This window comes from Erythrolamprus reginae, chromosome 1 (genome assembly GCF_031021105.1).
Source record: "Erythrolamprus reginae isolate rEryReg1 chromosome 1, rEryReg1.hap1, whole genome shotgun sequence".
NCBI lineage: Eukaryota > Metazoa > Chordata > Lepidosauria > Squamata > Dipsadidae > Erythrolamprus > Erythrolamprus reginae.
The window spans coordinates 142930744-142946958 of NC_091950.1; the positions used below are offsets into that span (position 1 = coordinate 142930744).

At 43.1% G+C, this 16215-nt stretch overlaps 1 protein-coding gene across 3 annotated transcripts in view; it reads left to right on the forward strand.

Moving 5' to 3' along the window:
• The window catches only part of SLC43A1 (solute carrier family 43 member 1), a 48988-nt gene extending 37861 nt beyond the window's left edge, over positions 1–11127 (forward strand). For all 3 annotated transcript variants that reach the window (XM_070727296.1, XM_070727311.1, XM_070727301.1), the window contains 8 exons: positions 41–216; positions 3830–3976; positions 4149–4184; positions 5231–5369; positions 5492–5633; positions 5816–5889; positions 7316–7439; positions 9932–11127. In XM_070727296.1, the coding sequence (XP_070583397.1) occupies positions 41–216; positions 3830–3976; positions 4149–4184; positions 5231–5369; positions 5492–5633; positions 5816–5889; positions 7316–7439; positions 9932–10105 (1012 nt within the window). In that variant the 3' untranslated portion in view covers positions 10106–11127. The remainder of the gene's footprint in view (positions 1–40; positions 217–3829; positions 3977–4148; positions 4185–5230; positions 5370–5491; positions 5634–5815; positions 5890–7315; positions 7440–9931) is intronic.
• The last annotated feature ends 5088 nt before the right edge of the window (positions 11128–16215 follow it).

The following is a 16215-nucleotide window of genomic DNA, read 5'->3' on the forward strand; positions in this document are numbered from 1 at the left end:
TCTCTTACTTCTCTTCCTCAATCCTTTATCCCTGAAACAGGAAGAAGATCAAATTGAGCAGCCTAGCTCTAGATCACAAGGCGACCAGTGACCGATTCCATGTGTCGGCTGTGGGGCAGCGGCTAAGCCAGAGGGAGCCCCAGCTGGACGGGGGCAAAGAGGCACTCTACCCATCAGTGCAGGATCTATGTCAAGGGCCCATCAAATCTGCCCAGCGTGAGTCCTCCTCTTGCTTCTCCATCCCTCGGTTCAGTAGAAAAAGATGGGCAGGGAGAGGATAGGAGCAAGGGGCCTTTTCCACAAAGCTTGCAGTTTGGTTTGATTCGTCTTGTGTCTGACTTGCAAAAATGCTTCCGGAAAAGCTGCGAAGAGAAATGGGAACTTCTACAGTTTGCAGATTGTGCACTTCCCTCCCTGCTGGTCCTTCCTTTTGGACCAGTTGCATCAGGGGGAGTTGTTAGCTGTGGCTGCCGCAGCTGAGGACAGGCCCTGGCATCTGGCTCCATCTGTTGGCAGGAGACGGCCCCAGCATTTTCGTTTGCTGGGTTCATAGAAACATAGAAACATAGAAGTCTGACAGCAGAAAAAGACCTCATGGTCCATCTAGTCTGCCCTTATACTATTTCCTGTATTTTATCTTACAATGGATATATGTTTATCCCAGGCATGTTTAAATTCAGTTACTGTGGATTTACCAACCACGTCTGCTGGAAGTTTGTTCCAAGGATCTACTACTCTTTCAGTGAAATAGTATTTTCTCACGTTGCTTTTGATCTTTCCCCCAACTAACTTCAGATTGTGTCCCCTTGTTCTTGTGTTCACTTTCCTATTAAAAACACTTCCCTCCTGAACCTTATTTAACCCTTTAACATATTTAATTGTTTCGATCATGTCCCCCCTTTCCCTTCTGTCCTCCAGACTGTACAGATTGAGTTCATTAAGTCTTTCCTGATACGTTTTATGCTTAAGACCTTCCACCATTCTTGTAGCCCGTCTTTGGACCCGTTCAATTTTGTCAATATCTTTTTGTAGGTGAGGTCTCCAGAACTGAACACAGTATTCCAAATGTGGTCTCACCAGCGCTCTATATAGCGGTATCACAATCTCCCTCTTCCTGCTTGTTATACCTCTAGCTATGCAGCCAAGCATCCTACTTGCTTTTCCTACTGCCCGACCACACTGCTCACTCATTTTGAGACTGTCAGTTCAGTCCTAATTTTGCAGGGAAACACCTCCTTCTAGACCAGTGTTTCTCAAACTTGGTAACTTGAAGATATTTGGACTTCAACTCCCAGAATTCCCCAGCCAGCGAATACTGGCTGGGGAATTCTGGGAGTTGAAGTCCAGATATCTTCAAGTTGCCAAGGTTGGGAAACACTGTTCTAGGCGGTGGTGAGTGGAAAAAGAAAACAAAACAAAATTCAGGATAGAAACAGGAGTGATGTGGATCACCAGTCCAACTACTGTTCTTTTGACCATACACATAAGCAAGCAAGCAAACAAACAAACCACCACAACAAAAACCCGTGTTGTAATTGAATTCACTCTGCATTGTTCTCTTAAACCAGTGCTTCTCAATTACTTTCTATTACATCCCTCCAGGAAGAAGTAAACATTTCACGCCCCACTCTCCGTTGGGGCGATTGTTTGCAATATTTGGCACGTTTTCGCTGAAAAAAAAAAATCAAAAGGCTTATGTGATTGGAGTGTAATTTGTTTAAGTGACACCTTAATTTATTTGGCTTCCTGCTGTCCACTGCTAACGTTTTTAGACACAGTAAACATACCGGACTTTCTTCGTCTCCCGCTGTAGTTAAAGTGAAGCCAAGTGCTACATACGGTTTGTCATATTTCCTCGTCTTAGCTGTCAGGAGACTTAGGTTTGTCTCATGATCTCCGTCTCTCTCCTCCTTTCTTTTCATCTCTGTTAAATATTTTTCTGTGGTGTCTCTTAAGGGTTTCTTATCTCCACTTCATATCTCCCGCTCTGTGTTGTGTACAGCATACAAATCCAATCCAATCCAATCCAATCCAATCCAAATAAACAAACAAACAAACACAAACAAACAAACAAACAAACAAATATTGTTTGGTGCAAAAAAGCCCTACTTCCTGTGGCAAAAAAAAGCACGTTCCCTGGAGTCACGCCCCCCCCAGCATCGTTCTGCGCCCGCCCCAGGGGGCCCCACCCCACTATTTGAGAAGTACTGTCTTAGAAGAACATGGTCTTTTCTGACTAGGTTTTTAGAAATCCTGTAGCAGCGTAGGTTAGAACATGCCTATCAAATTTGTGGCATCACCTTCTGTCACATGATGCTTTGCGGAGCTGGGGTGGGTGTGGCCTGTGCATGACACATCCGGCCCACGGGCCGCCAGTTTGATACCCTGGGTTAGAACATCAGCCAGGGCAATAAGGAAATCTGTAAACAAGTAAATAATCGTGATCAGTACCTGTGTGGACCTTGAATTCAATCCAGGCTTACAAATAACAGAAAAGATTTATTTAATTGATAAAGATACAAATAACTGTGAAACAAAATTCATCTCTGCTTGTAGGTAATCCTCATTTAATAACCTCAGTTGGGACCGGCAATTTCTTCTCTAAGCAACACAGTCATTAAGCAAGTCAACATGTGATCCCAACTACAATTATACAGCTGGCTTCTCCATTGACTGCCTACCAGATGCTGGTTGTGAAGTGTGCTGATAGAGATCATGTGACCATTTGATAGAGATCATGTGACCAATGGACCATTTGCTCCATTGGTAGCAAATGCCCACAAAGTGCCCCATGCTAATCACGTGACCACAGGGAGGCTGTAATTGTCACTAGTACGAAGACTAGTCGAAAAGTAATACCGTGTTTCCCCGAAAAGAAGACACTGTCTTATATTAATTTTTGCTCCAAAAGTTGTGCTACGTCTTATTTTCGGGGGGTGCCTTATATTTCTCAAATAAGGCAAATTCACAGGCAGAAAAGCTGACACCCCCAAAGAAAGTTCACTGTACGGTACACTGATTACGGTACGGTACCTATCAGTATGGTACCCACACACACAAACGACGGCACTTATATGGTACAACAGTATACTCCCGCTATTGCAGCTTCCGGCCACCAGAGGAACTGCAGTCTACGCACTGGAGTGGAGACTGTAATGGCGGTGAGACAGCAGCAGACTGTGTCTGCTGTACTGGACGGTACAAAGCGATGGAAGGGGCCAGCAGGGGACGCCACATTATTATGGTACCGCTATGAACAGCTTTGAATGGTACCGTATGTTTTTCCACCGTACCGTATGTAAACTTGACTACGCCTTATTTTCGGGGGGTGCCTTATATTAGCAAATTCTGCAAAACCTCTGACATGCCTTACTTTCAGGGTACGCCTTATTTTCGGGGAAACAGGGTATTTTCTTCACCTTTTATGACTTGAACGGTCACTAAATGGGAGTTGCTCAGCGATGACCACCTGCTTTAAACATCAGCACCTTTCTGTTAAAGCCTCCTGAAGTATTGCATAGTCTGTCCAGCTGAAATCACCAGATATCATAATCTCTGACCCTGAGGTGAACCTTTATTACCGACCTTGTTGAAAAGCAGAATGATAAGAAAGGATTGTTTAGGTCAGTCTTTCTCAGTCTGATGCCAGATAGATTGGCTGGGACAGCTTATTTTTTCCTCTGAGGCCATAGTCATAAAGCACCTTATGGAGAAACAAGTCTGAGACACAATCCAACTCCTCCCTAGTAAGTAAAGCGTAAATGGAAAGGATCTTCATGTGTCCGCAAAGCACATTCTAATCATCGCAACGTCTTCCTTCTGGGTGCAGGCTCCATCCCCTTCTGCCACAGTGTCTGTTCTCCCATCTTTCTGTGGAGCCTCATCATAATGGGCATAACACAGTTGCGAATCATCTTCTACATGGCAGCCATGAACAAGATGCTGGAGTTCCAGGTGACGGGTGGCATGGACCCAGGTGAGCTCAAGGGGGAAAGGGTCTCTCTGGAAGCAATAGAGGAGACAAGAGGAAGCAATGGGAGGAAGGATGTCTCTTACCTGCTTAGTGAACTTCTAGTTGAAAGTTCTGTCCTGAAAAGAAAATCTGGTTAATCTGATGTGGATTTTTTTTTCTTTCCTTTTTATTCCAGTGCCAAAAGAATTGGAGGATACAGCTGAGAACACAGGTAGGCGCCTTAATTGAGAGATAGGTCTCTCAAAGTATATGTGTAGTGTAATCTGATACAGGACTTCTATGTTCGCCATTTCCTAGAAAATATTCCCCATGTCCTTCTATAAATTCTAGCCATTGCTGTGAGCTCAGGCATCTGTCCCAAAACATCTGCCCCCTTTTTGTTTCTCTCATTACTGGGCTAGGTGCAAGGGGATGATTTTTCACATTCGTGAAATCAAAGTGGCGAAAGAGCAGAACCATCCTTACCACTGTGAATGTTAACAGGATATTCCTGTAATGGAATGGGAATCGGACCAGAATACCTCCGGGACCGTCTTCTGCCGCACGAATCCCAGCGGCCGATAAGGTCCCACAGAGTTGGCCTTCTCCGGGTCCTGTCGACTAAAGTAAACAGTGTCATCTGGCAGGACCCAGGGGAAGAGCCTTCTCTGTGGTGGCTCCGGCCCTCTGGAATCAACTCCCCCCAGAGATCAGAACTGCCCCCACCCTCCTTGTCTTTTGTAAATTGCTTAAGACCCACCTATATCGCCAGGCATGGGGGAATTGAGACATCTCCCCCAGGCTTATATATAGTTTTATGTATGGTATGCTTGTGTTGTATGGGTTTTTTTTTAAAATGATGGGGTTTTAGATGCTTTTTAGATTTGTTACATTATCACATTGTTATTATTATTGTTGTGAGCCGCCCCGAGTCTGCGGAGAGGGGCGGCATACAAATCTAATAAATTATTATTATTATTTTTAAGTGCAAGGCGAAAGGGGAAAAGAAGGAATAAAATGATGGACAGCAGGTTGAGCCAAGTATGTAAATAAGTTGGACCAGAGAATCCCTGCTGTTCCGAAGTTTTCATTTCTGTTATGATGTGATTTTATATTTCTATCCCATCCTCCCTGCCTCCTCCCCTGGCCTGCCCTGAACTTAGAATAATATGTTTTGGGGCTCCAAAATGATTTTATTTGGGTTAGGGAAGGAGCATTTCTCCTTGTTCTTTGGATGATATTCTCATTCCCTCCCTCCTTTCTTTTTTTGTTGGACAGTCAGTTTCTACTCCTCCATCTTTGGTGTCATGCAGTTGTTATGTCTTCTCACTTGTCCCTTCATTGGCTATGTGATGGACTGGCACATAAAGGATTGTGTGGATGCACCCGGAAATATAAACCGTGCTGGATCTATCAAGTGAGACTTCCATCATTTCCAAATGTCAAAACCGCAAATGTAGAATGCAACCCATGCTTGAGGGTAGAGATACTGGGGCACTTAACAGAAGGACCAATGATGACTTTCCTTTATCTTCCTAGTCCTGAGGTGAAAGGAATTCCACCTAAAGTCCGCTACCTTAAGATCCAGAAGCTCACCAACGCTATCCGAGCTTTTGTCACCACCAACCTTCTGTTGGTTGGGTTTGGTGTCACCTGTTTGATCAACAACCTTCCTCTGCAGGTAATGTCTACTGTGTTCTTCATTCCTCTCTGATTTTCTTTGATATTCCCTCCCTTTGATAATGCTCTTCTGTTGCCTCAGTGCTGTTTTCCTTCCCTCACAGCTCCTTAGTTTGTTTGTTTTTCATTTAATGACTCCTGTTGATTTCCTCTCTTTCTTTCTTTGGGTCTTTTCCCATACAGTATGTGACCTTCATTCTTCACACCCTGGTGCGCGGCTTTTTCCATTCGGCTTGTGGAAGCCTCTATGCTGCTGTGTAAGTAATACCATTGGGGGAAATCTTTTGCACTTGAGAGTGGGTGCAAGGGTTGTATTTTTTCTTTTTTAGTTTCTTTAATGTTTATGATTTGATAGATTATATAGGGGTTTTCAAATTAAAGTAAAACGTGTAAAGAGAAAAAGGAGGCACTACGGCCTAACAGTTAATTAGAACGTTAGAAATATTGTTTAATTGCTAGTATATATATAGTATATATAGCTTCAATGAGGAAGTGACGAAACAGCCTTGAATATTAACTCTTCAGGTACAAGTTAACTCTTGGAGTGCACGTTAACTCTTTAAGTACAAGTTTGGTACAAGTGTACAATGTGCAGTTTACAATGGCAATCCCTAACAACCATGTACCCTGTACTAACGATGAGGAAGTGTAATGCATGATGTTTGTGATTGCTGGAGGAAAAGATTAGGAAAATTATTTTTTTTTGCAATAAGGGAGGAAGGATTTATAGAGAAATTAACAATTTTGATTTATAATTTTTTTCTGGGACTATACAAGGGTTTCTAACAAAATACTGCATTTTATTGTACTGGAATTAGAGAAGATATTTGGCATTGTATTAATGTGTAAATAATAAAAAAATAAAAAACTTTATACTGAGAATGGGTGCAAGGGATTGGCCTAATTTGATAGAATGGTCTGCTATCCAGGTTAAAATGGGGTAGTCTGAGCAGTGTAGTCCAGTGTTTCCTAACCTTGGCAACTTGAAGATATTTGGACTTCAACTCCCAGAATTCCCCAGCCAGCATTTGCTGGCTGGGGAATTCTGGGAGTTGAAGTCCAGATCTCTTCAAGTTGCCAAGGTTGGGAAACACTGGTGTAGTCTATCCAAGAAGAAGAAAGCTGTGTGAATTTGGCTTTCTTTTCTCGCTTATTGTCTTTTTTCCCCAAGGGACCAAATCTGTCCTAAGAATGGAAGAGGTTGAAGTAGAAGAAAAGCATTGGTTAAATTTCTTTTCCAATTACAGAGTCTAATACTGTTCCTGGTTTTTAAACAAGAATGGCAGTTTATCTTCTTCTTACATTTTCCATTAGCATTTTCTTAGACCTAAATACATGTTTAATCCATCGAGGCTCCTAAATCTTTATAATATTGATAGATTAGACAGCTTTTGAGCAGGGTGGGGAACCTGTGGCCTTCTAGAGGTGGTTGAACTATCGTTCCCAGCGTTCTCCATCATTAGACATATTGACTGGGCTGCAGAGAGTTGCAGTTTAGCAGTTTCTAGAGGACCACAGGCTCCCCAACCCTGAACAATTGATAGATTTCCATTTTTCTAAACAAAATAGAAACTTGCGGTTGTTAAGAATGGATATTTCTGTGTAGATGTTGGGGTAAGGGTTGTCAATAGCCTCTCTGGCTTTTTTGAGAGTCATTTTCTTCATATTATGTTTGATCGTCAGGTATCCTTCCAATCATTTTGGTACATTGACCGGACTTCAGTCTTTGATCAGTGCGGTATTTGCTCTCCTGCAACAGCCACTATTCATGGTTATGGTGGGGCCACTACATGGGGATCCCTTCTGGGTGAGTTTCAGCTGTTTGGATGAAGATAAGAGTTTCTCGAAGAAGGAAGGTGGTATTTTAGTTATGATCCAGTGTGAAATCCACTTCATTATTTAGATTTACTAGCAAACACGCTAGTGAACTCAATGCCAAGCTGATATGCTATTTCCCATACTAACAATATGTTAGTATGAGCCAGGGGTGGTGCAATGGTTAGAGTGCAGCACTGCAGGCTACTTCAGCTAACTGCTAGCTGTAGTTCAGCAGTTCAAATCTCACCACCGGCTCAAGATTGATTCAGTCTTCCAACATTCTGAGGTGGGTAAAATGAGGACCCAGATTGTTGGGGGCAATAGGCTGATTCTGTAAACTGCTTAGAGAGGCCTGTAAAAGCACTATGAAGTGGTATATAAGTCTAAATGCTATTGCTATGTTTGGGTTGTCAGTTTTTTTATTCTGTACTTTGTGTATCAGCATATCCCTTATTTATTTATTTATTTATTTATTCATTCATTCATTCATTCATTCATTCATTCATTCATTCATTTATTGGATTTGTATGCCGCCCCTCTCCGTAGACTCGGGGCAGCTAACAACAGTAATAAAAACAGCATATAACAATCCAATATTAAAACAATTAAAAACCCTTATTATAAAACCAAACATACATACAGACAGACAGACATACCATGCATAAAATTGTAAAGGCCTAAGGGGAAAGAGTATCTCAGTTCCCCCATGCCTGGAGGCAGAGGTGGGTTTTAAGAAGCTTACGTAAGGTGAGGAGGGTGGGGGCAATTCTAATCTCTGGGGGGAGTTGGTTCCAGAGGGCCGGGGCCACCACAGAGAAGGCTCTTCCCCTGGGTCCCGCCAAGCGACATTGTTTAGTTGACAGGACCCGGAGAAGACCCACTCTGTGGGACCTAACTGGTCGCTGGGATTCGTGCAGCAGAAGGCGGTCCCTGAGATAATCTGGTCCGGTGCCATGAAGGGCTTTATAGGTCATAACCAACACTTTGAATTGTGACCGGAAACTGATCGGCAACCAATGCAGACTGTGGAGTGTTGGTGTAACATGGGCATATTTGGGAAAGCCCATGATTGCTCTCGCAGCTGCATTCTGCACGACCCTTACTTTGTTTTCCCTAAAGCTGTTGTACCCAAACTCACATACATCCTATGTCTGATTTTCAATAATCACTCCATATCATCAGCTTTTTAAAAAGGGGTTTTAAAAAGTGCCCTACAGATTGGGAAAAGAGAGATGTTGGTGATGTCACACATGCTCCACAGAATTGCCCTGACTGGCTTTTTTGTCATCTGACTTTTGCTCTGGGAAGTTGTTGGAGGATAGGGAGAACGATTCCTATGACCATGTAGTGTAATGATCTACTGTCAGTCGATAATTACAGTGGTACCTCGGTTCTCGAACGCCTTGGTTTTCGTACATTTCGAATACCGAACAAAATTTTCTGCAAAAATTTGCTTCAGTGTCCGAACAAAAATTCGGATACTGAACAGAAAATTTTGTTTACTATCCGAAATGTACAACCAGGGCAGCTTTGCAAAGCAGCTGCCACAAGATCTGAGGGGATGGGGTGAGAGGGAATGGGAGTCGGGATCCGACGCGCCCCTCCTGGCTACCCTCTTAACAGCCTCCCAGTCTCTACCGTCTAACTGCTCCAAACTGCAGGAAGGGTAGGGCTGGCTGCAATACCGGCAGCTTCGGGGGGCTCCTTTCCTCAGCGGTTCAGTTTGTTACCTCCAGGCAGCTACACCAACTTTTTCTTTCCCGGCGGCGGCGGCTCCGGTGGCTTCCCTTCATCACGTGACGTTGCCGACGCTGCTGCTGCTCCTCGAAGGGAAGCCGCTGGAGCCGCCGCCGCCGGGAAAGAAAAAGTTGGTGCAGCTGCCTAGAGGTAACTAAACGAACCGCCGAGGAAAGGAGCCCCCTGAAGCTGCCGGTATTGCAGCCAGCCCTACCCTTCCTGCAGGTTCGAGCAGTTAGATGGTAGAGACTGGGAAGCTGTTAAGAGGGCGGCCAGGAGGGGCGTGTCTGATCCCGACTCCCATTCCCTCTCACCCCGTCCCCTCAAATCTTTATCCCATAGGAAATAGAGGAAATAGATTTAATTGGTTCCCAGCAAATCAATGGGCTGGGAACCAATTAAATCCATTTCCATTATTTCCTATGGGATAAATTAATTTAGTTCTCGACCAAATCGGTTCTCGACCACACTTCCAAAACGAAGAACCAAGATACCACTGTGGTCGAGAACCAAGATACCACTGTATCTCTAAAATAAATAAACAAATGTGTGCAATCCCATTTTGAATTCAACAATATTCATGCAAAGTCAGGGCTTTGATGCAATCAAAGCAGTCGTCTTTCAAGAAGCTAGTCCAGAAACAAAACTAGCAATTTCGCATCAGTTACTACTAGCGCTGATCATAAATGGATATAATGCATGGATATGATGTTAGATAAATGATGCTCTTTGCTTTATTCATAGGTGAATCTTGCTCTCCTTATCATCTCATTTCTGGGCTTCCTGCTCCCCTGCTACCTCTTCTACTACCGCTACAAACTTATCCGGAAGCAAAAGGCCAAAGATGGTGCTCATATGAAATTCCAGGACAATGCAGCTGCCAATGGCTTGCTGAACAAAGAAGCCACCTCTTTATAAGTCAGGCATGGGGGAAAGTGGGGAGTTGTGGATGATGGAGAACAGAATGCGGAATTGGTGTGTGCCTAACAGATGGAGCAAGGCGCCGTGAGCAAAGGGATGAGACAATACTGTGAGAACATTACATTTGGGAACTATGAAAATAACCGAGGTGCTTTTAATTCTCAACAAATGCCTATCTATATTTATATCTATATTTTTATATATATACATAGAAACAAAACACTATTTTTTGCAGGGTATTTTAAAAAGCTCAGTGATTTTTTTTAAATAGACAATTAGAACATCAATCACTAAGCATTGCAGACCAAGAAGCATTTATGAAAAGATCTTGGAGGAAGAATTGGCAGGATGGAGTACCACATCTAACCTACAACACCTTAAGTAGCCCTTGCCAGTCCCTCCTCCCTGCCTGATAATCATGACAGAGAAAATCAGGGAGTGACTGCAAAACCCCCCAAAAGCTGTTTGCCAACAGTCCCAGGGAGTCCCTTGTGACTCTGTTCTCCCGGGTTTTGGCAACTAATGTTGGGGTGTCAAAAAATCCTATCTCGTGTTAGATCATTGCTTGATAATGAATGCCGCACATTGTGCCTTAGCCCCCCAATCCTGTTTCGAGCTTTACAAGACAAGCCACCTCCCCACGAATTGTCCCCCAGAGATGAATTTAATGGCCTTTGGAGTGCTGTGAATTTTTCCAGATATTGTTCTTTGATCTGTCTTGATTGCAAGTGTGACAAGGTTTGTATACTACCAGAAATGTAGGAAGGCATTGATTTAACAAGACTGGTGTCAGAAGAATAGAAGTGCCAATTTTTCATGACTGACTTTCTGCCTGGGCCCTTCCAAAAATAAATTTTAAAATCCTAGCAACTGGATTTGCACTGGTAGATCCCAGCCAAACTTTTTATTTATTTATATGGGAATTGTATTGCTGCCTTTCTATTAAGGCTGTGGTTTTTCTTAAACAAAATAAAGCCATGCAGTAATTCAACAATAAAACGAAATACATTTCTGTGCAACATTAAACCCAATAAATGTCTTAAAAACTAAATAAGCCAACTGGCAACGGAGTGATAAAACGTAGGTAGATTAAAAATAGAAACGGTGCAAACATGGTTCAAAATGTTTTATGAGGTACATAAAGTAGCATTTCAATGGACTGGGACGACTCTTTTTTGGGAATAAATTTTATATATAGGTAGTCCTCAGCTTACGACCACAATTGAGCCCAACATTTCTGTTGCTAAGTAAGACATTTGTTATGTCAATTTTGCCCCATTTTACAACCTTTCTTGCCACAGTTGTTAAGTGAATCACTGCAGTTGTTATGTTGTTAAGTGAATTTGGCTTCCCAATTGACTTTGCTGGTCAGAAGTTGACAAAAGGTGATCACATCACCCCAAGACACTTCAAACGCCATAAATATGAATCAATTGCCAAGCCTCCGGACGGGGGGGGGGGACACATGGTGGGGTAGCGAAAATGGAGCTCCACCCCAGAGCACCCAATTTGCAATGGAAGACGTTGAAAGAAAATGCAAGGCGTCCTGCATAAGCCATGCCCACAGTGTGGTAGTAAAATTTTTGGTAGCCCTTCACTGGCTGTAATAGTCATAAGTGTGAAATAATAATAATAATAATAATAATAATTTATAATAATAATTTATAATAATAATAATAATAATAATAATAATAATAATAATAATAATAATTTATTAGATTTGTATGCCGCCCCTCTCCGAAGACATTTTTTCAGTGTTGTAACTTCAAATGATGACTAAATGGACTGTTGTAAGTAGAGGATTACTTGTACTAGAACCAGCATTGGGTTGCTACCGGTACGGATAAGGACACCGCACCAGTAATGAAATTTGCCCTGGACGCAGAGCTTGATTTTTCCGTGCGCCTGTGTATTCCAATGTACTTTTGCTTCTGCGCATGTGCAGGAAACAAAATCTTATGAGGGGACATGCCTGTGTGTGAGATTTAGGTGATTTTTTGCTTCTGCGCATGCGTGGAAGCAAAGAAAATTGCCAAAATCATGTGTGAGCATCCCCTTGCAAGATTTTGCTTTCTGCACATGCACAGAAGCAAAAACAGGCTGGGATGTGCACACATTATCATTATCATCATTATCATCATCATCATTATCATTATTATTATTTAGATTTGTATGCCGCCCCTCTCCGAAGACTCGAGGCCGCTCCTCACAGCAGTGATAAAACAATATACAATAACAAATCTAATATTAAGAGACTAAAATAAAAATTTAACATTAAAAGCCTAAAGACCCCATTAGCATACACACAAACATACCATACATAAAACTACATAGGCAAGGGCAGATGTCTCAGTTCCCCCATGCCTGATGGCAGAGATGGGTTTTAAGAAGTTTACATGGAGGACATTTGAAACTGCACATGGAGTGCACCAGTAGCAAGGGAATTTGCCCTTGACTAGAACCTGAACCTTTTGACTAGGCCTGAAAATATTTTAGGCCTACTCAAAAAATACCTGCAAGTTTCCAGTCAATTGTTGTGGCTTGGAAAAAGTGGAGGAGAAGGCACTATCGGCTGTGATTGATAAAGTATTCTATTCCAAAACAACAGAGGGGACAGGATCGCTCACCCCCCTTTTACAGCTCGGGCAGCTTCAACCTTAAAAGGACAAAGTCATCAACCCTCAGCTAATATGGTAGCCAGGGCAGATCACATTTGGCCTATTCCTGCTCAAAGCCTGGCTGCCATATTCTAAATCAGTGGAAGTATCGTATTGGCAGTTCTGTGTTAGCAAAAACTTCAGAAGAGAAGGATTTAGGGGTAGTAATTTCTGACAGTCTCAAAATGGGTGAACAGTGCAGTCAGGCGGTAGGGAAAGCAAGTAGGATGCTTGGCTGCATAGCTAGAGGTATAACAAGCAGGAAGAGGGAGATTATGATCCCGCTATATAGAATGCTGGTGAGACCACATTTGGAATACTGTGTTCAGTTCTGGAGACCTCACCTACAAAAAGATATTGACAAAATTGAACGGGTCCAAAGACAGGCTACAAGAATGGTGGAAGGTCTTAAGCATAAAACGTATCAGGAAAGACTTAGTGAACTCAGTCTGTATAGTCTGGAGGACAGAAGGAAAAGGGGGGACATGATCGAAACATTTAAATATATTAAAGGGTTAAATAAGGTTCAGGAAGGAAGTGTTTTTAATAGGAAAGTGAACACAAGAACAAGGGGACACAATCTCAAGTTAGTTGGGGGAAAGATCAAAAACAACATGAGAAAATATTATTTTACTGAGAGTAGTAGATCCTTGGAACAAACTTCCAGCAGACGTGGTTGGTAAATCCACAGTAACTGAATTTAAACATGCCTGGGATAAACATATCCATCCTAAGATAAAATACAGAAAATAGTATAAGGGCAGACTAGATGGACCATGAGGTCCTTTTCTGCCGTCAGACTTCTATGTTTCTATGAAGTGTTTTGAAACGGTTTCAAGAACTCCTCTCTGTATGTGGAAGCGAAGTGTGAAATTCGCTAGATGAGCAGCATTTGAAAACATTATAGCACTTTTCACTGAAACGATGCCATCACGGGACTTGCCTACTTGTGAATGGGTATCCTGGTGGGCCTTGTAGTCACAAAACATTCACTTTATTAGGAGACACACTGGGGAGATGATCGTATAATACTTTTCGCCCAGCATCCTAACATTGCTCAGTGTTTGGTTTTTTCTCCTGGTGAGTTAGGAGTGTTTCCAAACAAGGGACGCTGATCCTTCATCATTTTCTAGGACTACCTAGGGCCTTTTTTCAGAAATATTCTTCATTTTCGGAAATAAATGCGAAACTAGAATGTGGCATTTTGTTGTACATCATTCCTTTATGTATAATATCAGCTGGAGAGGTGGGAGAGGGAGGTTGCTAGACCTCAAGAAAAGTATCCCTTGGTATATTGGTGCCCATTGACACCATTTTACTAGTATATAAAGTGAAAATAACCGAGTCTGTAACTATTGGAAAAAGAGTTTACCTGATATAACGGGCAAAGCTGAAAAAGAGCCTATCTGTGGATGTACCAGTTACCTGGATGTCTAAAAGTAACATTTCCAGGGTTACTTTTAAATTGTAAATACAGTGATACCTCATCTTACAAACGCCCCGTCATACAAACTTTTCGAGATACAAACCCGGGGTTTAAGATTTTTTTGCCTCTTCTTACAAACTATTTTCACCTTACAAACCCACCACTGCCACTGGGATGCCCCGCCTCCGGACTTCTGTGTTTCTGTGATGCTGCAGGGGAATCCCAGCAGGGGAATCCCAGCAACACAAAAACGGGTGCTTCGCTGGCAACAGAAGTCTGGAGGAGGGGTTTCCCAGCGAGGGGAGCCTCAGTGAAATCGCAGCATCGCAAAAACACAGATGTCGGGAGGTGGGGTTTTGAGGACTTCTGTGTTTTTGAGATGCTGCAATTTCACTGATGCTCCCTTCGCTGGGAAACCCCTCCTCCAGACTTCCGTTGCCAGCAAAGCGCTCGTTTTTGCGATGCTGGGATTCCGCTGCTGGGATTCCCCTGCAGCATCACAAAAACACAGAAGTCCGGAGGTGGGGTTTCCCATGGAGGGGAGCCTCAGGGGAATCCCAGCAGCGCAAAAACGGGCGCTTCGGCTGGCAAAAGGGGTGAATTTTGGGCTTGCATGCATTAATCACTTTTCCATTGATTACTATGGGAAACATTGTTTCGTCTTACAAACTTCACCTTAAGAACCTCGTCCCGGAACCAATTAAGTTTGTAAGACAAGGTTTCACTGTATATAAGAGAGCAGAACAGGCTACACCTACCATCCCTACCTCAATTAATCAAATTTTTCCTTTAGAGCAGTGGTTCTCAACCTGGGGGTTGGGACCCCTTTGGGGGTCCAACAACTGTTTCACAGGGTTTGCCATGGGAAAAGACAAATTTCCCATGGTGTTAGGAACTAAAGCTTCTATTCTGGTGCCTTGGAACATATTTTTACAACCCGACCAATCAGTTGTTTACACTGGAGGTGTCCCTCTGACTTTCCTGCCAATCAGCTTAAAGGTTTGTTGAGAGAATTGGCCCTAGACTTATGGTTGGGGGTCACCAGAACATGAGGAACTGTATTAAGGAGTCACGGCATTAGAAAGATTGAGAACCACTGCTTTAGAGCAATTTCCATCCATCCATCCATCCATCAATCTATCAATCATCTGTCTGTTATCTATTGATATTATGTGACATGTGGGTGTGCATCTCTCTGTGTATTAAACACAAAGTGACGCTACTTCAGTTTGTCAATTATCTGATTTAGAAGCTGCTTCTGATGAGTGGTGCTCTCATGTCTGTTGTACTGGGATAGGGAAAAAACACACTAATGGCATTTAAATGGGTTCATCTTTCTCCTCCTCTTAACAATTTTTTCTGAAATTTATTTATTTATTTTATTCAACTTTTATGCCGCCCTTCTCCTTAGACTCAGAGCGGCTTACAACATGTTAGCAATAGTATTTTTTAACAGAACAAGCATATTGCCCCCACAATCCGGGTCCTCATTTTACCCACCTTGGAAGGTGTTGTGATTCCGTCCGAGGCCCCTCAGGGAACGGCTGATCTTCTGTCGGTTTCCTGCTCAGAGGGGGAGGATGAGGAACAGGAGGTGCAGGCAGACGAGGAGGAGGAATCTCAGGCTGAGGAAGAGGGGGAACAGCCAGAGGCCCCCGAGAGGGAGCTCTCCCCAGCAAGCAGCCTGGATTCCTTAGAGGAAAATGCACAAGCAATAATCGATCTGCAACAGAGAAGAGCAACACAAAGAAGGGACCAATTAGCTAGGTACTTTCAGCACTAAAGAGGCAACAGCTGGGTTTGGGTGTGGTGCTCTCTGGAAAGGCTGAAAAGGCAGACCCACCCTTCCTGGCTTGTGGAGTATTATCTTTGGGAGTCCTGGGACCTGGCTGTGCTCTTTGGCGTCTTGGAATTCTGGTTTGTGACTTTGAATACTGAAACCTTGGGGGGAAAAGGTGGGGGGTCTTATTCTCTACAGTGGTGGGTGTGCCAGCAAGAAGTTTGCTGTATTGTCTGGACATCAG